We start from the raw sequence: 24207 nt of genomic DNA, 5'->3' as shown, positions 1-24207 counted from the left end.
GGTCCTCTCTACAAATCGCCTAGCAGTGGGATTGGAGGCAAATTCTGGTGAAAGAACGGGCTGTAGTAGCTGTTGCTAGAATACTAGCAGCTCACACATGTGTAATCTGACTATAATACTCTGCTTCCCACGGCAGCAAAAACAAGGGTATAACCCTCTACCTTTTCCATCCTTCTTGTTTTTGATCACCATCCTGTCAGCTGTCATCTTTTCTTGCTTTACATTTAAATTATTTTTTTATGTCATAAATGAAATGAGCACAAAGTAAGTAATTATATAGGACAGAAAGATATGAAATATAAAAATTGAAATATTTCCTCCCCATCTTTCAATGACTATGTGTATAACCTTTCAAAAATGTTAATGCTTATTAATCCTACATAGATATAGGAACATGGTATGTGCTAGTGCATATATGTGTGCTTGTATATATATATATATATATATATATATATATATATGTTTCTCTTCCTGTTTGATCACTGTGACTGTTCTATAGTTGGAAACATCAGTTTTTCTCTTCCATACTGTCCTAGATGTCCATGTTTCCCTCTGATTTCACTTTTAAACTAATTTTTTCAGTGGGGATGAGCCCTCACCTTGGTCTTCATGCTTTCCTGTCATGGAATCCCCTTCTTCATCCCCAGTATGACTTGCCCCCCTATTCCCAAGTTACCTCTCCAGCCTCTGCATGGTCATGGCCAGCGTCTTGTTCAGCTCATCTATCATCCTGCAGCTGGAGGGGTGCATGGGCAGGGAGCCGGTGGAGGAGGGCAGGTGTTGGCCATGACTGCCGTACTGCAGCTGGTGCTGGATCTGGGATGGCAGGACCGTGTGGTGGTGCTGAGCCATGCTCTGTTGGCCACTCTTCTGGGCAGCGTAGGATGCCAAGGAGAGCTCTGGCCCCCCGACAGGCATACAGATCATGACTTTCTTTGGAGGTAGCGGAGGCGACAGTTTCACTGGCAGACAAGGCAATTTCACAGGGGCGCCAGGATCTGTGGCAGAAGGGAGAGCAAAACACAGATGTGAGTTTGGGGCTTCAGAAGGAACCCAGCATGTCCCATGTGCCCACGTTGAGACTGCCCACTGAAGAGAATCCCTTGTATAAAATGCATCAACTGAAGATACCAGCATGGTGAGTGCTACTCAAGAAAGCACTTGCTACCTGCCAGCACTTGTTCCCTGCTCAAAGCATGCTGGCTCTAAGGGCCCCCATGGGCCTATCTGTTAGTATCTGTCTCACTATGTGTGAGACTGAGGGTGACAGCAACACAGATGGTGGGCCAGTAGGAAATGGGAATGCAAGGAACTCCTCTGCTCATGGATACACATGAGTCTTGAAAGAGATCTTTTACTGTCCTATTGTGTAGAAAAGAATTTGGTCTTGCCTAAAGAGAAATCTAGCCTTTTTCCCTGCTCCTGGAAGATAACCTCTAAACCCTTGGGATCCTGATAATTGGATGTCTTTGGTATTCATGGTGGGCCCCATGGGCCATGTGATACTAGTCCAACCTTGGAGGGGCAATAGATAATGAGTTCAATAACACGGGCAATCAATCAATCATGCCTACATAATAAAGCCCCAATAAAAACTGTGAGCACTGAAGCTGGAGTGAGTTTCCCTGGTTGGCAATACTCCATTATGTATTATTACCTATCAATGCTAGAGAGTAACATATCCTTAAGACATCGGAAGCTTTGTGTTTGGAACCCTCTCAGACTTTACCCTATGCATCTCTTCCTTTGGTTGATTTTAATCTGTGTTGTTTCCTTGTAATAAACCATAACCAGGAGTTTAATAGCTTTCACAGAGTTCTATGAGTCTTTCTAGTGAATTATTGAACCTGTGTGTGGTTTTGGAAATCCTCTGAACTTGTAGCTGGTGTCATAAGTGAGGGTAGTCTTACATGGACTAATCCCTCTAACTTTGTAATTAGAACCTAATAACTCTTTATGGTTGGGATCAGAAGTCTTGGGCAAACTTGGTAGTCTGGAAGCCTGTGCCCTCAAATCTTGCAGTTTGGTTAACTCCAGGTATCCATGATGTCTAAAATTTTACCATTATAATGTTAAAATATCCTTTTAGCTGGCACTTTCTGAGAGGCATGGAGTTAGAAGGCAGCCCAAGTTTCGGCTACATTCACAAAATCAGAAAATTACATTAATGTTCCCAACCTTACTTCTTTCATCTGTAAGACGGGGATGATCATGTCAGCTTGGGAGGCTGGCTTTGGAGAGGAGTAGTTATAAAAGGGAGGGGGCATCTAGTCTATGTGCCTGACACAGTTGCCGTAGAAGGCTTTGTGCACTGCCAAGCACTGCACGGGGGCAAGGTGTTACCGTGATTGCAGGGCTGCCTGACCCTCTACCACAGCACCCAAGGTGGGCTCCAACAGAGCACTCTGGAGGCCTGATGGAAACTGCCTAGAACCAACTCCTTGGTTTGATTTCAGTGATACTGAAGTTTCCTAGAGATGCTCCAAATGTAAGAGGGCTCAGGGTTAGACCAGCTCTCACTGGGTCTTTTGGAAGACTATGTAGTCCTCTGTCTGTCCTATTAACCTGGCTCAGACTTCTAGTGATCCTATAGGACAGACTAAAACTGCCCCATTGGGTTTCCCAGGCTGTATATCTTTACAGAAGCAGACTTCCATATCTTCCACTAGAGAGTGGCTAGTGGGTTTGAATTTCCAACCTTTGGTTAGCAGCTGAGTGCTTAAACACTGTGCTACAGGGCTCTTTAAAAAACCCATGCCACCAAAGTAAAACTGCTCTCATAGGGTTTCCAAGGACATACATCTTTATGGAAGCAAACTACCACATCTTTCTCCCGTGGAGTGGTTGGTGGGTTTGAACCACTGACCTTTTAGTTAGCAGCCAAGTGTTTAACCACTGTGCCACCAGGACTCTTTGTGTGTACCTCACATTCCCAGAAATCATCTAGCCCTGAGGGAGCAGGGGCAGGCATGCTTGAGCTTTGTGGGTGCACACTTGCCTCGGAGACTATCTCTCTGTCTTGAGTGTGGCCTACCTCCAATTTAATTCCTACAAAACCAAACCAAACCCACTGCCATAGAGTTGGTTCCAATTCACAGTGACTCTCATTGGGTTTCCAAGGTGGTAAATCTTTACAGAGGTAGATTGTCCCATCTTCTTTCCATGCAGTAGCTGGTGAGTTTGAACTGCTAACCTTCTGGTTAGCAGTCAAATGCCTTAGGCATTGCAGCACCAGAGCTCTTTTCAACTTTCACAGCCCTGCCAAAATGACATTCCTAGAGGACAAATCTGATCATGCCAGTCCCCAGTGTAAAGTAATTGGGACCTCAACTAAAATATGTGAAGTTCAGCTTCTCTATATATCATTCAAGGCTGTCATGGCCTGTGTTCTGCTTAGTTCAGCTACTCCTGTCTACACCTTACTTTCAGGAGGTCTGTTCTGCTACCCTCAGTGAAAATTATGTCTCCTATTGTACTGGAAAGCACCTGACTCTATGACACATATCAATTTTCTCCCATGGATTTTATTTATGTAGTGCCACAAGAATGCAGAGTCTCCATCCACAGCAAAGTGCTTCCAAGTGGCTTGGTCAGGTATCCCTCAAATGGTCCACAAGAGCTGTTCCAGTCTGCCCTGGCCTCCTCAGCCTCCTCCCCCTCAGCAGATGAAAACCAACTAAACCAAATCAGTTGATGTTGTGGTAATTCCAACTCACGTGAACCCTGTGTATATCAGAGTAGAACTCTCCTCCATAGAGTTTTCAATAGCTGATTTTTCAGTTAGATCACCAGGTTTTTCTTCTGAGGGACCTCTGGGTAGACTTGAACAGCCAACCTTTTGGTTAGCAGCTAAGCATGTTAACAGTTGGCACCACTCAGGGACTCTTCCTGTTTCCCAGAGAAACCAAACCACGGGTGTCACTCAAGGCCTGCCCCTACCACCATCTACTGGATTCAGGCTTCTCACCATTACCCACAGGCATCCACCCTCACTCCTGCACTGCTTGAGTTCCCCAAACTGCCCGATGTTCCCTGGGTCTTTGTAAGTGTCTTTCCCTCTGCCTGGAATGTTCTTCTCCATTTTGGCCAATTTCTACTCTTCCTTCAAATCTAGCTTAAAAAAAAAAAAAAGTGCCCTCTCCTGAGAAACACTCCTTGATCACTACATCATTCTTTCTATTCCATACCCACCTACCTGGCCTGTGGCATGCATTACATCAATGTTGTTGTTGTTATGTGCCGTCGAGTTGGACCCGACTCATAGTGACCCCTCCTCCTTGGGTTTCCGAGGCAGTACCACTACGGAAATAGATTGCCCCATCTTCCTTCCGAGGAGTGGCTGGTGGGTTTGAACCACAAGTCTTCTGGTTGTTAGCAATGTTAAAATGTTACCAAGGGGAGGTCTCAATGCTTAGGGGGCACTGAGCTTCTGTTAAAGGTGATGGAAAAGTATGGGAACTGATAAAGGTGATGGTTGAACAACATGATGAACATAATTAATGCCACTGAACTGTCTGTATATGTGAAGACTGTTGAAATGGCAAATGTTTTGTTACCACGATTAAGGAAAAAAAAAAAGTGTTCACAATGACAGTAACCCACTGCCATTGATTCGATTCTGACACATAGAGACTCTATAGGACAGAGTAGAAGCTTTTCCAAGGACATAGCTTTTCCAAGGCTGTAAATCTTGACAGAAGCAAACTGCCTCATCTTTCTCCTGTGGAGCAGCTGGTGGGTTCAGACTGCCGACCTTTTGGTTAGCAGCCAAATGCTTTAGCCACTAAGCCACCAGAGCTCCTTAACAATGACATAAAGGTAATAATGACAGTAATAATTATTGCCAACTCCTATATCATGCTTGTTGAGTGACAGATATTGTGCTAAGTGCTGTGACCTTTTCATATACTATCCAATTTAATTCTCACAACAAGCCTAGACACCATTTTTATCTCGATTTCACAGATGATGAAACTGATTCTGGAGACATAGGATGGCATTTCCTGTTTACATAACTGTCTCCTCTCCTGGAGAGCGGGCCTCCAGTGTGATTTCTCATTACATCCCTAGCATCTTGCAGACTGCCCAGCTCATAGCAAGCGGCTTAAAACATTCTTACTGAAATAGTCTGTTGCTGGATGAATTCACACCTTCCCCCAGAAACTGGCACTTTGGGAGGGAGATTTGAGCAAAAATGGATTACAATTTCAGGATCCTGTAGCTATGGGTGTATGGACATTAAATTGCTGATCCAAAGGCTCAGATACAGAAAAATCTACTAATTCCAAGATGCCTGACATGACTGCTCTCCTAACACCAAAATGCAAAGCAGTCATAACTGCAGGCTTTCTAGGACTCATCCCTGGGGGCTCATCCTGATCATTACAAGCCCCCATGCACACAGCATAACCTAAGCATGCTTAGGAGCATTGCAGGCTGTGGTAGCTAATTCCAAAGTGGCTAAGATGTGAAAACTCACCAACTTTGCCCATTGCTTGTTATGAAGTGTCAGTTCCCAAGGCTCGAAGCTTTAGTGCAAACCTAAACCACTAGCAGAGTTGACTGTGACTCATGGCACCCCATGTGTCTCAGAGTAGACCTGTGCTCTATGGGGTTTCTAATGGAGAAATTTTCAGAATTAGGTCACCAAGATATTCTTCTGAGAAGCCTCTGGGTGAATTTGAACCTCCAACCTTTAGGTTAGCAGTGAGCACGTTAACTGTTTGTACCACCTAGGGACCCCAGTGCAATCCCAGGGAATGTAAAGTGCATAAATTATGAAGGTTTTCCTCCAGGGCTCCCTTAGTCCATACTTCTTCCATCTGCAGGTGCTCGTTCTCTGTCTCAGACAGGTAGGTGCTCATTTGCTTGATAAGTAGAAAGGAGGGCCAGGAGGGCCAAGGGGAATGCTCTCCTCAGGGAGGGACTGAGAATATATCAGGTTCTGCTTGTCATGTTAAGATATAACTGCCAACCATACTCCACCATGGTATTTCTTGTCACTACCCCTGAAGCAAAACTTGCTTGTTGCTATCACTAGGAAATGGACCAAATGGGCCCAAGAATGTTATCCACACAGGCAAGGAAGCAGGACCCAGTTAGCAGAGTTGTTGTTGTTGTTGTTGTTGTTAAGTGCCGTCGAGTTGTTTCCGACTCATAGCGACCCCATGCACAGCAGAACGAAACACTGCCTGATCCTGTGCCAGCCCCACAATCCCTGCTATACTTGAGCCCATCATCGCAGCCACCATATCAATCCATCTCGTTGAAGGCCTCCCCCTCTTTTGTCGACCCTCCACCCTACCAAGCATGACATCCTTCTCCAGGGAATGGTCCCTTCTTACAACATGACCAAAATAGGTGAGACGAAGTCTGGCCATTCTTGCTTCCAAGGAGCATTCTGGCTGCACTTCCTCCAGGACAGATCTGTTAGTTCTTTTAGCAGTCCACGGTACTTTCAGCATTCTTCGCCAGCACCACAACTCAAAAGCATCAACTCTTCTTCAGTCTTCCTTATTCATTGTCCAGCTCTCACATGCATACAAGGCGATTGGAAATATCATGGCTTGTGTGAGGCTCACCTTAGTCCTCAAGGAGATATCCTTGCTCCTCAGCACTTGAAACAGTTCCTTCGCAGTTGACTTTCCCAATGCTACACGTCGTCTAATGTCCTGACTGCTGCTTCCGTTGGCATCGATTGTAGAACCAAGCAACGTGAATTCTTTGACAACCTCAATCTTCTCTCCATTTATTGTGATGCTGCTCATTGGTCCAGTTGTGAGGATTTTTGTTTTCTTTATATTGAGACGTAATCCATACTGCAGACTGTGTTCTTCAACCTTCATCAGTAGGTGCCTTAAGTCATCCTCACTTTCAGCAAGCAAAGTTGTATCATCTGCATATCTCAGGTTGTTAATGATTCTTCCTCCAATACTGATACCACATTTTTCTTCATATAGTCCAGCTTCTCGGATAATTTGCTCAGCATATAGATTGTATAAGTGTGGAGAAAGGATACAACCCTGATGCACTCCCTTCTTGATTTTAAACCATGTAGGAGCTCTGGTAGCATAGTGGCTAAGACACTTGCCTGCTAACCAGACGGCTGGCGGTTCAAACCCACCAGCCACTCCTCGGAAGGAAGGTTGGGCAATCCTACTTCCGTAGTGATACTGCCTCGGAAACCCAAGGAGGGGTCGCTATGAGTCGGGGTCGACTCGACGGCACATAACAACAACAACAACAACAGTGTCCCCTTGTTCTGGTACAGATTCCTCATGAGTACAATCAAGTGCTTGGGAATTCCCATTCTTCTCAATGTTATCCATAATTTGTCATGATCCACACAATCAAATGCCTTTGCAGAGTCAATAAAACACAAGTAAACATCTTTCTGGTATTCTCTGCCTTGAGCCAAGATCCATCTGACAACAGCTATGATATCCCTTGTTCCACGTCCTCTTCTGAATCCGGCTTGAAACTCTGGAAGTTCTCTGTCAATATACTGCTGCAAATGTTTCGGAATTATGACCGAAAGCCAGATGAATTATGGGAAGATATCAAGAACATTATCCATGAAGAAAGCAAGAGATCACTAAAAAGATAAGAAAAGAAGAGAAGACCAAAGTGGATGACAGAAGAGACTCTGAACCTTGCCCTTGAGTGGAGAATAGCTAAAGCAAATGGAAGAAATGAAAAGGTAAAAGAGCTGAACAGAAGAATTCAAAGAGCAGCTCGAGTAGACAAAGCCAATTACTATAATGAAATGTGCAAAGTTAGCAGAGATGGCGAATTTATTGTTTCAGGCATGATATGCTGTCCCCCTTCCCCTTTCCTCCTTCTACCTGCACTTTCCATCCCACTTTCCTTCCTACCAGCTGGCTGTCAGTTTGTCATACAGTGGTGGCTTGCATATTGCTGTGAAGCTGGAAACTATGCCACCAGTATTTAAAATACCACCATAGTCATTCATGGTAGACAAGTTTCAGTGGAGCTTCCAGGCTAAGACCAGGAAGAAAGACCTGGAGATCTACTTCTAAAAATTACCCATTGAAAACCTATGGATCACAATACATTACTGTCTGGTTTGGTGCTGGAAGATGAGCCTCTTAGGTTGGAAGGTACTCAAAATACACAGTGGCTGCAACAATGGACTTGAACACACCAATAATCATGAAGACAGCACAGCACTGGGCAATGTTTCCTTCTGTTGTTTACAGAGATGCCGTGAGTTGAATTCAGCTCGACGGCAGCTAATAATATCTGCCTTCTGGTTTTTTCGCTATAGATGGTCATATGCCCCCAACATATAAGAAGTCAAAGATCGATTCGCCTGCAACCAACTTGATGAAAGCAATTTGCCTGAAATCTATTCACCCCATGACTGGCTTGCCTAGATCTAAAGTTCACAGTTAAAGGATTTAAAAAACAAAACAATTTGTCTAATGGTACTTCCAATTTAATGATAGATTTGTAGAAATCATTTATCAACTTGGAGCATTTTCTAAGTGATGGGATCTCTTATATCCTCATGGGTAGATTTTTCTATTTTATCTTCTTCAGAGCACTTGAAGACTTTTTAGACAAGTTTACTTCAAAAGCCTTTCTTCAGCATTTTGGCTCAGGCAATAGATAATGAATGAATGTTTAGCTTTTCAGACAGACTTGATTTGATGCATTAGATTCTCCTTGCCTGCTTATTGTTGCATTCTGATTTGCCTTATGTGCACTTTAGGGATTTATTAAGCAGTAGAAGAAACACATACCCAATACCTATTTCTGTTTGGTGCAAAGCAAAGGCAACCATTGCCGTGGAGTTAGATCCGACCCATAGTGATTCCTCCTTGGGTTTCCGAGGCAGTATCACTAAGGAAGTAGATTGCCCAACCTTCCTCCAGGGAGGTTAGCGTTTCAAACCTACCCAGTGGTGTCATGAGAGATTACAGCCAAGAAAACCTAATGGAGCAGTTGTACTCTGTAATGTGTGGGTTTGCATGAGTCAGGGCTAACTTGATGGTGATAAGTTTTTTGGTCTTAACTTCCAGTATCCTTGAGGATGAGGAAATGGGGTCTTTGAAGAAGTTACCTGTTAACATGAAGCACAATGGAATAAGATTGGCCCTATTCCAATCTGAGTGGTGTCCTTATAAATGAGAAGAGACACAGAGAGGAACAAAAGGAAGATGGCCATGTGACAAAGGAGCGATAAGTCAAGGAACACATGGGGCTACAAGAAGCCTTGAGAGATAAGGAAGGATCTTTCACTAAAGCTTTCAGAGAATGCATGGGCCTGCTGACACCTTGAATTTGGACTACTAGCCCCAAGAACTGCAAGATAATAAATTTGTATTGTTTGTATCCCAACTTTGTGGTACTTTGGTATGGCATACCCAGGAAACTAATACAACCTCAAAAAATCCAGAGATAAAAACACCCCTTCACCTTGATGAACGAGCTCTGGTGGCACAGTGGTTAAGGCATGCGGCTGCTAACCAAAATGTTGGTGGTTCAAACCCACCAGCTGCTCCATGGAAGAAAGATGAGGCAGTCTACTTCCGTAAAGATTTACAGCCTTGGAAACCTTGTGGAGCAGTTCTACTTTGTCCTATAGGGTCTCTGTGAGCTGGAATTGAATCATCGGCAGTGGGTTTGGTTTTGGTTTCTGGTTTTTCACTTTCATAACATCTTAATGAATACAATGCCTTGCATATATCTGATGTACAATGTTTACTAGTTGTTGGAAGACATGTTCTCCTTCTTGCATTTACAGTGATGGTGGCTGGTCCTATTGGGCAAACACAAAGCTTCCTCTTGCTACCTTATTAGAAATGGATGAGTCCTCTGCAGACACACAGAATGAGATGCAGTATATTCATAAAAATGTCCATGCTGATGTAGTGGAAAAAGTAAAATGACCAGTTCTGAGAGCAAGGAAAATAACCCAAACTGTGAGTGTCACAGAGCCATAAAATTCAAGAGGGCCGTATTTCCAGAACATGACATAGCTCTGGCTTTTAACTTCATACAAGGAAATGAAAACTCAAGATTACTTCTCTAGTCAATTCTTGGGCTGTAGGACTGTAGCGTACATACTGACTGAGTGTGGGCTAAATGCTCTAGCACTTTTCTCACCACAGTTAATGAACTGTTTATTAACACCTGGTTGGTTGATTTATAACTGCTGATTTATCTGTGTTAATGACAGTAACATTTAGTGCCTTAATGAGCAAAGGTGTAAGAATTTCTCAGTATTTGCCAGTTGATATATGTATATATATTAAAAAAAAAAAAAAAAAAACAAACCCACATTCACTGCCATCAAATCAGATCCAACTCATAGCAACCCCTCCTTGGGTTTCTGAGGTGGTATATCACTACGGAAGTAGATTGCCCAACCTTCCTTCCGAGGAGTGGCTGGTGGGTTTGAATCACCAGCCTTCTGGTTAGCAGTCAAATACCTTAGGCACTATGCCACCAGAGCTCCCAATGTGTGTATATATATATATATATAAAATTTTTGGCGCGGGGGGGGGATGCATTTTATTGTGCTTTGGGTGAAATTAGTTTTCCATTCAATAATCCATACACAGATTGTTCTGTGACACTGGCTGCCATCCTTACAATGTGTCAGCACTCTCACCATTTCCATACTGGGTTCTCCATTTCCATTCATCTGGTTTCCCTGCCCCTCCCTGTGCCAGCTGGTTTTAGTGGGTTAGAGTTTCCAACCTCCCTTTATAGATATAGGCCTTCCACCCAAAGACATGAAGAGCCTATGAGAAGTGGACTTAGAATCTAAATAAAAAATCTTTGTCAGTCCCCCTACTGCAAGATAGGAACTCATAGGAGGGCCATCAATTCCTTCAGAACACTAGAACCCCCTAGGAATCTATGGCCGTCTGGTATTTTTCCTTGGTCAAATGCCTGCAGAGACAAAAAGTGTTGCCTGACCCTTTTTGGTGAGAAGAATGGTATGAAGAGAAACAAGAATAACAAAAGAAGAGGAGCTCATAGCTTAGGGGACACTGAGCTACTGTTTGGGGAAAAAAAACCCTAAACTTGCGATTGGATGGATTCTGACCCATAATAACTCCTCATAGGTTTCTAAGGCTGTAAATAAATCTTTATGGAAGCAGACTGCCTCAGACTGCCTCATCGTTCTTCTGCAGAGTGGTTAGTGGGTTTGAACCACTATCTTTTTGATTAGCCAACTAATGCCTTAACCACAGCACCAGCAGAGCTCCTTGTTAGGGGTGATGGAAAAATTGGAAACTGATCATAGAGATGGTGCCACAGCATGATGAACACATTAACGTTCCTGAAAAGTACACATGAAGAATATTGAAAAGGAAAATGCTTTGCTACATATATAGTTGACACAATAAAAAAAGAAACAAGGCTATTTGTGTTGAATGCCCCAAACTTGGTTACTCGACCAAGCCTGGCCAAGCAAACAACCAAACAAAAAACCAAACTCACTGCCATAGAGTTGATTCTGACTCATAGCGACCCTCATTGGGTTTCTGTGGCTGTAAATTTTTACAGAAGTGATTGCCCCATCTTCCTTCTGCAGAGCAGCTGGTGGGTTTGCACTGCTGATCTTCTGGTTAGCAGCCAGATGCCTTATCCACTACATCACCAGCATGCCTTAAAACAAATCAAATTAGCAGGGGCTGGTTTCAACCTATCGACCTCTGGGTTATGGGCCCCCCATGCTTCTGCTGCATTACTCTGCTCCTGGCCAGCATGTTAAGCCACAGCCAACCCTCTGCTTATGTGACATTCCAGAATCCTAAAATTGAGGGCCATGATAGCACACGCATCACCTGTATTGGCAGCTGACTTTGTCTTAGAGCCACTTTACACAAGGAAATATTTCTGCTTTAAAAAAATGTTTGTTTTTAAACAAAAAACACTCCACTCCCCACCCCTGCATTTACTCCTTTCAAGAACATCTGAGAACAATACCTTATTGAGATGGAGACACTAACAGTGGATGAAGGTCACTTACAACCTGAGTTACTTGGGCATGTCATCCTTGCAGGGTGGCAATTAAAACAGATTGTGTGTGTGTATGTGTGTGTGTGTAAAATGATACATTATTCACTACCAGGGAACTGCTCTAAAAGAGTGAACACTGTGGATGTCTTTATACTTATGGAACAAACACTCATTGATAGGATCAGTAACTCTTTGGTTACCATTTATAAATCACCTGCATAAAAACATATCACATTGTTTATTTTGGGAGAATCAAACCAGTGCTGTCCCTCTCAGGGAGAATGAGGGAAGAAAGGGCCATTCAGTCGATAAAGGTGCTGCTGAACTTGAGCCTTCTTCAGCACGCGGGGAGTTGGGACCGACTCAGTGGCAAATGGTTTGGTTTTCTCAACAGCAACTTGGTGGTGTAAATGGTTAATACAGCTGAAAGGTTGGAGGTTCTAGTCCACCCCGAGGCACTTTGGAAGAAAGGTCTGGTGATCTGCTTCCAAAAAATCAGCCACTGAAAACCCTGTGGAGCACAGCTCTGCTCTGACACACATGGAGGCTGCCATGAGTAGGAGTTGACTCGACAGCAAATGGTTCAGGAGAGGGATAAAGGAAGGGGAAAAGTCCAAAGATGGACACCTGAAAGGAGCAGAGACCCAAAAGTGACCATGGTGTGTATATGTGTGTGGGGGGCCTGTAAATATGTGAATCAAAATCAGAATGTGAAGGTGAGTATAAACATGTTCATCTGCTCTCTGAACACTAGAATCAGGGGATACATTTATGAAATCTGAAAGAAGTAAATTTAAGTCATATAAAAGACAATGCTACGTAGAGCTATGAAATTCACTATTAAGAGGTAGGGCATTCATTATGAAGTGTAAATAAGGTCAAGCTAGATCCATTAACATTATCAAGAAAAATCAGGAAGGCTACAGCCCACCTTAAAACAGGCATCTATCAGATGCACCAAAACAAAACAAAACAAAATTCACTATTAAGAAGTAGGGCATTCGTTGTGAAGTGTAAATAAGGTCAAGCTAGATACACTATCAAGAAAAATCAGAAAGGCTACAGCCCACCTTGAAACGAGCATCTATCAGATGCACCAAAAAACAAAACAAAACAAAACAAAACAAAAACACCCCACACTGCCACTGAGTTGATTGCAACTTACGGTGACCCCTAAAGGGTTTCCAAGGCTGTAAATCTTTTTATTTTCTTACTGATATCCTTTCTTAAATTTAATCTTTATTGTAGTAAAACACAAGTAACAAAAATTCACCACTTTAACCATTTGGAAGTGCACAATTCAGTGATATTACTTACACTGTAAATCTTTATAGAAGCAGGCTGTCTTGTCTTTTTCCCATGGGGTGGTTGCTGGGTTTGTTTAAACCACCAACCTTTTGGTTAGCAGACCAATGCCTTAGCCACAGTTCCACCTGCATGGTATCTGTTAATTATTGGAGAACACACTCCTATTTTTTGCATTTAGAGTGATGGTGGTGTGGCTAATGTGACCTGCTGTAATTGATGTCTGTAAGGGCATCCCATGTGCCCCTGAGATTCCTAGAGCTTTCCCTGAGACTGCTGAACCACCAATATGACCTATGAGTGACTGTTATCTTCTTACTCCTACTCTTCTAAGTGGTTGCTTTTCCACTGAGGTTATCATGTTTTCTTCGAACACTGTAGAACATGGGAGAACCAGATTTCATTTGTGACAGGGAACATAAACAATTAAAAACACAGAATGGCGACCATCTTGCTCAGTTTCCTTAAAGAAGAAAATACCCTGCTATGGACTCATTGGCAAATGATTTTCCAACTCCTCCTTAAATGCCTTCAGCAATAAGGGGTTTTCTCCCCCACAAGGCTGCCTATTCCACTGCTGTACGGCCCTTCTCAGCTTCAGGTTGATACTAGACATCCCTCAAGTATATTTATTTATCCAGCTGTAAATCTACCCACCAGCATTATTACCCATCTCTTCCACCAGAACATCAAGAAGACATGATGGCTGAAATTAACCAATAACTGCTAAAAAATACACAAAGATGTCTACTTCTTCCTAGAAAGTTAAATCTCTCATCATGACATTTGAGGCTCTCCACAGTTTTGCTTCAATATACTTTTTAGGCCTGGTCTTTCATCAGTATCCTACAAGAATCCTACATTCTTGCTAAGCTGGCCTATTGTATTTCTTGAACATAATAGGCCTTGACCTACTCATGTAGGTCTTTTTGTGTATGTCTTTTTGTGTATTCTCCTTTCTGTTTCAGAACAACCTCCTCTTCCAATCTCTACCTGTCAAAATCTTAAATAGATAGCTGCCACTGAGTAGGCGCCAATTCATGACACCCTTATATATAACAGAACAAAATGTTGCTGGGTCCTACATCATCCTTATGATCACAAGCATGTTTGAATCTTTTGTTGCTGCTGTTGTGTCAGTTCATCTCACTAAGGGTCCCCCTTGCCCTCACTGCTGGCCTGCCACTTCACCAAACATGATGTCCTAGTGATAGATCCTTCCTGATGACATGTCCAAAGCAAACAATGTTATGTTGTGATCCATAAGGTTTTCATTGGCTAATTTTTGGAAGTAGATCACCAGGCCTTTCTTCCTCATCTGTCTTAGTCTGTAAGCTTGTTTGAAACCTGTTCACCATGGCTGACGCTGCTGTTATTTGAAATACTGGGCACATAACTTCCAGCATTACAGTAATACACAAGGCACTACTGTAAGACAAACTGACAGATGTGTGGTGGATCAAAATATTATTCATTCTTTAAGGTTTGACTTAAATATGTTCTTCTTTATGACACCTTTCCTCATATCTTCAAGAGGATTTACTATTTGAATTTCTTGAGAGTCATGTTTATACCTCCTCATACATTTTTGGTAGCTTATAACTATCCATAATTCATAGGTTGAAGGCCTTAACACTGTTTGTAAGTGACATCAGGGTACCTTGTAAATAGCACATACTCAAAATGTAAGGGCTAAATAAATTAAATCTCCAACCTAACATGACTGTTACCAAAACCAAACAAAAAAAGTTATTTTGCTATTATCTTGACCCTGAGCATAGAGGTAAGAGCAGAGAGCCCCCTTTTAAATAAGTTTTAATTAATCAACAGATAGTCCTCATATGCACTGAGGAAAGAATTTCTGCATTTTGACAAATGAAAATCAAGACTGGAAAAATATAGGAAAATGGATATAAAAAATAAATTCAGGCAGCTGCCCTGTTCCGTCAGGGTATCAGTTACCAAGAGAGTGTCAACCTTAAGCCTCTTTTGGAGGCTTCTGAATTACTATTCATTTTCTCCACTTAAAGGCACAGATGAAGCTCAAGGTCACAGTGGTCTAATCTTCAGTTTTCAAGCACCAGCAGAGAAGAATGCTGGGAGGGGAGGCACAGGCAGAGGCAGAAGCAGTTAGATGAGTCTATGGGGGTTGGAAGGAAGGATGAAAGAGGAAAACAAGAATGAGGGGGTTGAGGGGTGGGAGTGGGAATTGAGGGGAAGTGAGGGGAGAGAGCCACACAAAAACTTAATGAAATGACACATTCGAATGTGACCGTGGAATAGTGACAATGTCCACAAAACCAGAGGGACAGTCACAAATAGAAAAACTGCTCTTGTTTTGACAAGCCCTGGATGGAGAGTCCTCATCAGACAGGCATTAAGTGCTGGGCTGAAAAATACCGGGCTACGGGTGCTATTTGTCAGGTAAATTTGCACTTGCAAATACATTGGTTATGTTGAAACTAGCAATCAACCAAGTTCTGATAGTATAGTTAAATTTCCTTGCATTTTGGGTTCTAAAGATAGTGCAAATAAGCCTTGGGCAGGCTCACAATATCAGAAGGGCAAGTTTTTAAGGATCAGCAGGAGTTTCCTTTCTTTGCTGAATTGTTAGTCTCTAATTGTGGTCCCTTGTGGCACTGTGGTAAGGCATTCAGCTGCTAACCAAAAGGTCAGCAGTTTGAACCCACCAGCTGCTTCACAAAAAAAAAAAAAAAAAAAAAGAGGCAGTATGCTTCTGTAATGATATATGGACTTGAAAACCCTATGGGGGTCACTATGAGTTGGAATCCACTTGATGGCAATGGGTTTTGGTTTAATTGTGGCCAAATCTTTCCCATGATTCTTACTAAACTGTATGTTCTATAAGAACATGTTCTTCCATCATGTTCTTCCAAATCCAACCCAACTGATCTCACGCCCTCCTCTTTGCACTATAATTTCTTCTTCTCTTTCTTTCTCCCTCTTCTTTTTGATTGTAGTAAATACATAAGTAGCATAACATTTGCCATTTCAATAATCTTCCTATATATGGTTCAGTGGAGAATGTTCTTTGTGAAAAATGGAATAAAATTTTTTCCTGGAGATATAACAATTAAGGGGCTGGATTTTTTAATCTTTCAAGTGGATTAAAACATACAAAGCAAGACACCACAAAAAGATGATGATTAAGTTTTCTTGGATTTTAGCAATAGGTATTTTGTTGAAGGCAGTATAAAATAATGGCTCTCCATGAAGAGTGTGGGGTAAAACAAAATGAGTTCAAGCCTAGATCTGTCCCTTACTAGCTGTATAACCATAACCAAGTCATTTTATTTCTCTAAATTTCATTTTCTTCTCCGGGAAAAGGAGATAAGAGATGGAACTAAGGTAGATTGTAAAGTTCCCAAGAAATAGCAGCTGCCATTGTCATTCCCCAAGTGTGAAAATCAGACTGTGAAGTCCAGCTCCCATGGAAGGTAATTATCTTTCATCCCATAAGCCCTTGTGGGTGTGCCTCTCTCAGGTACCGTCTATGCATGCATCAGTCATGCAATTTTTAACATTTGATCTCTGCAACCAGCATGCTGGAAAGATGATGGATGGGGAAGAAAATAAATAAAAAACCCACGAAGATTTAGAAAGGTAGGAGATAGTGGTTTTGCCTAAATCCCCCTGGTTCTGGAGTCATGCATCATTCCAAGAAGGATGTACGTTAAGGACCATCTACCTCAGACAATACTCCTTATGCAACCAGCTCTACTGGGCACTGTACTTCCAGAAAGGAAGGGAATCCAACATCCAGCCACCACTGACCATTGGATATGCTCATGTTGGGGAAGATGAGATTAGAGAGGATGACAGAAGGAGGAGAAAGACAATTTGGGAGAGCAAGAGCTTCCCTCTACCTGACTGAAGAAGAGAGAAAATTTATAAGACAAATAGTTCTTCAAGTTCATTGTGGTTTTCCTGATAAAATGAAAGGAAGTTCCATAGCAGAGATATTTCTGCATTTCTTTGTCTGATCATATGTATGGAAGAAGCCCTGCTTCAGGATCATGTTTCCTCTGGAATTCTACCAGGCATTCACCACTGCCACTCTCTACCAACCCTCTGTGGTGTCTTTCTTTTTGTCCTGCCTTTCTTTCAAAAGGAGCTCTGATGGCGTAGTGCCTAAAGCATTTGACTGCTAATCAGAAGGCTGGTGGTTCAAACCCACCAGCCACTCCTTGGAAGGAAGATTGGGCAATCTACTTCCATAGTGATACCACCTCAGAAACCCAAGGAGGGGTCCTTATGAGTCGGATCTGACTCGATGGCAGTGAATTTGTTTTTGTTTTGTTTTGTTTTTTCAAAAAAAGTCAATAAAAAAACAAACACTAAGAACATATGGCAAGTGTAAGTCTCACTTTAAAAAGCAGTTGCCAGTGAGTTGATTCTTACTCATGCAGACCCCATTTGTGTCAGATTAAAATTGCACTTCATAGGGATTTCAGACATAGATTGCCAGGACTTTCTTCCTCAGCACCTTTGGAACTTTTGGTTAGCAGCCAAGCACATTAACTGTTTGCACCAACCAGGGACTCCATTTGCCGCCATCAAGTTGACTCAGACTCATGGTAACCCCAGTTCTAATTGTTTCTGACATGGCCCAGATGTCTCTGGAGTAATTAGTAACTGAACAGGGTTAATGCAGCTGCCTCATGGTGATGCTAATTCATGATCAGTGATTACTCCCTTAGAAAAATTAAGCCATTTTAATTAAGTTTAAACCCTAAATGATAATACTAGACTTGTAGCCTACAGACATCTCTATCTGTCTTGTCTTTATCATATTTAAGAGGTACATTATGGTAAAGATGTTAGACTTAATGTATTTTTATCCATTGACCCAGGCTATGTGTATATGAGGTTCACAGGTAATGGCCCACATTCCTTGGAAAACAGCTAGTGAAGCCATTGAGATTGGTTCAATTTAGGTATCTTCAGACCCTGCATATATCAAAAAAGTCCTGTGGATACCAACCTACCCAAGCTCCAAGGTTCATAGCAGAGGTTCAAGTGTGCCTCTATTAATTAGATAATGAAGATATATTAGAGTGTTCTGTTAGTTAATAAATTTTGTCAATCCTTCTTTTAAAATGTCTTATTTAGTGGTATAGACTCTCTTTTGCAAGATGCTGTTATGTCCAGATGCTGGTGAAGTCATCTGAACAACTGGAATAGCCTCTTAAGTAGACTGTCAAATAGTTCAGTTTAATTCAACAAAGGATTCTGGAGTACAATGCATAGGGCTGGCCTTTGTGGTTGCCCTGATAGGCCTCTAACCCTCTCCTCTTTTTCCTCATCCTACATAGTGACACAGGAAAGATTTTAAAGGCTAGATTTCATCATGTGATTTCACTGCTCAAAAACTTTCAAAGGCTTTTCACTGCCTAGGGAATAAAATCGAAACCTTCATATGCCCGACTTAGTCAACCTGCTCTCTCAGGAGATGAGCCCTCTACCCCAGCTCAGTCACCTCCTAATTGACCCAAACCATGCTGTCCTCATAGTCCCTTCTAAGCCTTTGTGCAGGTATCTTTTCCTGGAATGTCCTTCTGCCATTCTTTAGAATTTCCCTTCATGATTTACAGGCAGCTCAAGTTCAGTCTTCTTCAGACTGTACTGAACTACAAGTATGATTCTGGACAGTATTTATCTTGGCATTCAATTATCTATATAATTTTTTTAAAATAAATATGTTATACATTTGTGTCCCCTTTGATACCCAGCACAGTATTTAGCCTATCAAAACCAAAAAACCAAACCAGGTACTATTGAGTCAATTCCAACTGTAAAGTCATGAGTGCAAAGTAGAACTGCTCCATAGGGTTTTCAAGGTTGTGACTTTTGGAAGTAGATTGCCAAGCCTTTACTCTGAAGTGTCTCTGGGTGAATGCAAACTGCCAATCTGTTGGTTAATTGTCAAGTACTTAACTGTTGCTGCCACTCTTCTTGCCTATCTCACTCAAGCTCACTGCCATCAAGTGGTTTCCGACTCATAGTGACCCCCATTGGGTTTCCAAGGCTGTAAATCTTTACAGAAGTAGATAGCCCCATCTTTCTTCCATAGAGCAGCTGGTGGGCTTGAACTGCTGACCCTCCAGTTAGCAGTCAAGTGCCTTATCCAGTACACCACCAGAGCTCCTTTCTGCCTATAGATGTACTGAATAAATGTGTATTACTTGTTGAGGTATATTTTGCAATATTTAGTCTTTCTCAAGGAAATCTGGCATCAAATCATTAAAAAGAACACACCCTTTGACTCAATAAACTAGGGAAATGATTTACGAAGAAAGTAGGGAAAAACTAGAGATCCTCATAAAGGTATTTGTACATGGATGCTTGCTGTGTGTTTTTTGACAATAGAGAATATGTTGTGTTGTTGTTGTTGTTATGTGCTGTCAAGTCGGACCCGACTCATAGCGACCCCTCCTTGGGTTTCTGAGGCAGTATCACTACGGAAGTAGATTGCCCCATCTTCCTTCCGAGGAGTGGCTGATGGGTTTGAACCGCCAGCCTTCTGGTTCGCAGTCAAGTGCCTTAGCCACTATGCTACCAGAGCTCATAGAGAATATAGAAAAAAATAAATAAATAAACCTTAAGGCATCAATCTGGTTAATCTTGATCTATACCAAGCAGTTGTCAAAGAATTCACATTGCTTGGTTCTACAATCGATGCCAACGGAAGCAGCAGTCAGGACATTAGACAACGTGTAGCATTGGGAAAGTCAACTGCGAAGGAACTGTTTCAAGTGCTGAGGAGCAAGGATAGCTCCTTGAGGACTAAGGTGCGCCTCACACAAGCCATGATATTTCCAATCACCTCGTATGCATGTGAGAGCTGGACAATGAATAAGGAAGACCGAAGAAGAGTTGATGCTTTTGAGTTGTGGTGCTGGCGAAGAATGCTGAAAGTACCATGGACTGCTAAAAGAACTAACAGATCTGTCCTGGAGGAAGTGCAGCCAGAATGCTCCTTGGAAGCAAGAATGGCCAGACTTCGTCTCACCTATTTTGGTCATGTTGTCAGAAGGGACCATTCCCTGGAGAAGGATGTCATGCTAGGTAGGCTGGAGGGTCGACGAAAGAGGGGGAGGCCTTCAACGAGATGGATTGACATGGTGGCTGCAATGATGGGCTCAGGTATAGCAGGGATTGTGGGGCTGGCGTGGGATCAGGCAGTGTTTCGTTCTGCCGTGCATGGGGTCGCTATGAGTCGGAAATGACTCGATGGCACTTAACAACAACATAACAACATACCAAGCAGCTATTAAATCATATTTTGAAATACTTACTGGCACGAGAATTAGTTCACAAGACATAACTAAGTGCAAAAAGCAGGTGATAAGCTAGTATGTAAAGAGCTCTGGTGATGCAGTGCCTAAGGCATTTGACTGCTAACCAGAAGGTTGGCAGTTCTAACCCACCAGATGCTCCATGGAAGGAAGATGGGGCAATCTACTTCCACAAAGATTTACTGCCTTGGAAACCCAATGAGGGTTGCTATGAGTCACAACTGACTTGATGGCAGTGAGTTTGATTTTTGGTTTTTTGAAAAGATAGTATCTGTTAACAATATTCATTTTTTATTAGATACATATAGATGGGTGAGTGGATGGGTGGGTGGATGGATGGATAGGTGGGTGGGTGGATGTGTGAGTGAGTGAATAGGTAGGTAGGTGGATAGATAGATAGGCTTTTTTCCCCTTAGTGGTTTTCTATGAATTTAAATTTTGAGCACTGAGCTAAAATGTTATATGTTGAATGGTTCATTTAAATGGCAATTTGCTCTTTTAAAACACAAAGTCTGTCTCGGGTGGATGTACTTATTAAATGATTAGTTTGATACTACCCTATGCCTAAATAGGATTCTAATAAAAGTCAGCCCCAAGTGACAGACATTCTGGCATTATTGAAACCATAGTCACTGAACTAGCAGTTGGGAAGCACAGGGTCTATCTTGGCTCTGCTGCAAAATTCCTGCCAGCCTTGGGAAAGACACTTATCTTTCCTGAACCTCAGTTTTTCTATCCATAATATGTGAATATTCTTTCCTACTTCTACTCTCATTACACATTACAAAAATGTTACAGAGATTAATTATACAGGTAGGCATCACTTAACGTCCATGATACTTTTTGTGAAACAGGACATTAGGCACTTTGGACATTGTGAGAACACCTTATTATATACAGGTAGTCTCTGTACAACCCATAGTTAAATCCCTGTAAAGCTTATTATGTTAAAACCTTACGGGAGATCATCTGGAGAAAGCTCGAGAGCTGAGAGTTGTATCCACTAGATACACGAGGCTGGCCTTGTCAGGTGTGCGGCTGGGCCAGGAAGAGGCTGCACTGGCAAATGGATTGCGATTTTGCTCCCATCTGGGTGCAGCTTACACCCAGGAAAGGTAAGCACGGAGATGGTGGTACAGGGAGGTGGCCATGGAGACCATGGATGCTGCTGCTTCCTGCTCATGGGCAGCCACACCATCAGCTGAGAGCCCAGGAGTGCCCTGGGCCCGCAGGCACCACCATTGCCTTTGGCAGATTTAGAAGAGTGAAAGATTGTAGGGAGGGTGAATGAAGTCAGAAGGAGGGGAAGGGGAGGCGCTGTGGGGATTAGGATGCACACTGGAGCCTCACTGGTCATTAACTCTGGGGGTTTGGGTCTTTAAAACCATTAGGAGGAAATACAAAACAAAAGGAGAGCTGCTTTACCTTAAAAACGACAACAACAACAAAAAAACCTTGAGACCACAGACGTATATGTGGTCAGACATTGCCTAAATGGATGTTAAGGGACACATACTTATATGCTGTTTATAAAAATATCAAACACAGTGTAAAAAGACAGTTGATCAGTGTCAGGTGGAATTACTATTAAAGTTGGAGAAATAAGCCTTAGAAATCTTTTAATCTCTAATTATACCATAGTCTTATATCACACAGTGATATTTGATGCATGTGCTAAGATAATAACAAAACCAAACCAAATTTACGGTCATCAAGTAGACTCCAACTCATAGCAACCCCCATTGGGTTTCTGAGGCAGTAAATCTTTACAGAAGTAGATTGCCCTGTCTTCCTTCTGCAGAGAGGCTGGTGGTTTGAAACACCAACCTTCTGGTTAGTAGTCAAATGCCTTAGGCACTGCCTTACCAGAGCTCCTTGTGCTACTATATGTTGTTGTTATGTGCCATCGAGTTGGATTCGACTCATAGAGACCAGACCCCTCCTTGGGTTTCCTAGGTGGTATCACTATGGAAGTAGATTGCTCAACCTTCCTTCTGAGGAGTGGCTGGTGGGTTTGAACCACCAGCCTTCTGGTTAGTGGTCAAGTGCCTTAGGCACTGTGCTACCAGAGCTCCGATATATAGTTGAATGCAATTTTACTAGTAGCCCAATTTAATAATTGTGGGTCCATTCATTAAGTAATACTTTATTACAAAATAAATTAAAAATCATTTTAGGTCAATGTTCTGGGTTTATTCTTTAAAAAGAATACTTCCCATAATACTTTGCAGATACCTATTTTTGCTTCTTGGTTTTTTTTAAGAGAACAAATAACATCAAAATGAATTTCAATCGAAGAAATACATTGGCTTTAAATAATTTAAAGGCAAAAATATATTTTTTAAAAAAAACCCTGACAAACTCATTTTGAAGGACACAAGGCACTATTCTTTATCTTTGCAAAGATTATGAAGATAAATCAAATTCCCCTTGATGGGCAAACAATGTTCAATTTGTCACAAAAATACAAATGTACATATTTACAGATATGCATGATTTAAGGCTCTTAGCATATGACTACTATGTGTATGGCACATGCTTCTAGAATGACACAAACCACACAAACCCAGATCACAAATGTGTGTACCAAGACGCACACAGAAACACCCCATCTCCCACAGAGCAACCTCAAAAGAGGTTTGTTCAGATACAAAGAAGAAAAAGCAAACATCATCCCTTGAAGGGAAGGAGGGGCCCCACACCCTCAGATCTGTGACTCACCTGTTAAGTGGTTGGCAATCCTGGCAATGGGTTTGGGAGGCAGGGCAGGGGGTTGCTTGAGAAGGGACAGCTGCTTCACTGGGGTCTCCTCATGGTCTCCAGAGAAAGCAGCAGGTTTTTTGGGGGGCAGTAGCAGGACTGGTTTGGCTGAAGGATCTTGGGACAGGAGGACTCCAGACTCACCGGCAGAGGGACTCTCTTCAGACACTGAGGGCACAACCACATGACACACAGGAGACATTATACAAACAGCAGTGTGGCGGCCAGCCTGGCCAGGACAGGACCACAGGACATCGGCAGCACCTACTACCACTCTAAGCTCTCAAAGACGTGCAGAATGTTAGATTGGACACCAATAACCCAATAGAAACGGAGAAGGGGTGGAGGGACATGGGGTAGCAGAGGAAGGAGATGGGAGAGGTGGAAGGAGCAAGACAGAAAGGATGGAAGAGGACATTGGCTCAAAACCATCAAAAGCTTCACAATGTCAAGCTCAGCATTTGTAATACACATTGTTTGATGCTGTAAAACATGACTCATGACCCTAGCAATGATCAACAGGATGCAAGCATAGTAGATCAAGGATGAAGACACTTTTCTTACAGTGAATCAGAACCAGGTACCAGCCATCTTCGTTTGCGCCTAACTGCCTTTGCTAGGGAGGGGAGAGGGGGTGGATTTGGGGATGTTGCATTTGCCCATTGGGTCTCACTGTGTGTCTGCTCTGCAGTTCTGGAACACCAGGAAATGATGACTGCCTAGAAGGCTCACACTCACAGCTGCATGCCACGTGCTTTGGGCGGCTTCTTCTCCTGGTTCTAGAGTGCTCAGCATTCAGCAAAAAAAAAAAAAAAAAAAAAAA

At 42.5% G+C, this 24207-nt stretch overlaps 1 protein-coding gene across 1 annotated transcript in view; it reads right to left on the bottom strand.

Annotated features, from left to right (window-relative positions):
- PHACTR1 (phosphatase and actin regulator 1) overlaps positions 1-24207 on the bottom strand; it is an 882368-nt gene that overhangs the window by 129365 nt on the left and 728796 nt on the right. The window contains exons 6-7 of the mRNA XM_042782390.1: positions 23346-23552; positions 677-998 (exon numbers count right to left, since the gene is read on the bottom strand). Of these exons, the coding sequence (XP_042638324.1) occupies positions 677-998; positions 23346-23552 (529 nt within the window). The remainder of the gene's footprint in view (positions 1-676; positions 999-23345; positions 23553-24207) is intronic.

Source organism: Orycteropus afer, unplaced genomic scaffold, assembly GCF_000298275.1.
Source record: "Orycteropus afer afer isolate SDZICR_OR568_19922 unplaced genomic scaffold, OryAfe1.0 scaffold00012, whole genome shotgun sequence".
Taxonomy (NCBI): domain Eukaryota; kingdom Metazoa; phylum Chordata; class Mammalia; order Tubulidentata; family Orycteropodidae; genus Orycteropus; species Orycteropus afer.
The sequence above is the reverse complement of the archived record's forward strand: the minus strand, read 5'-3'. Positions and strand labels throughout refer to the sequence as shown.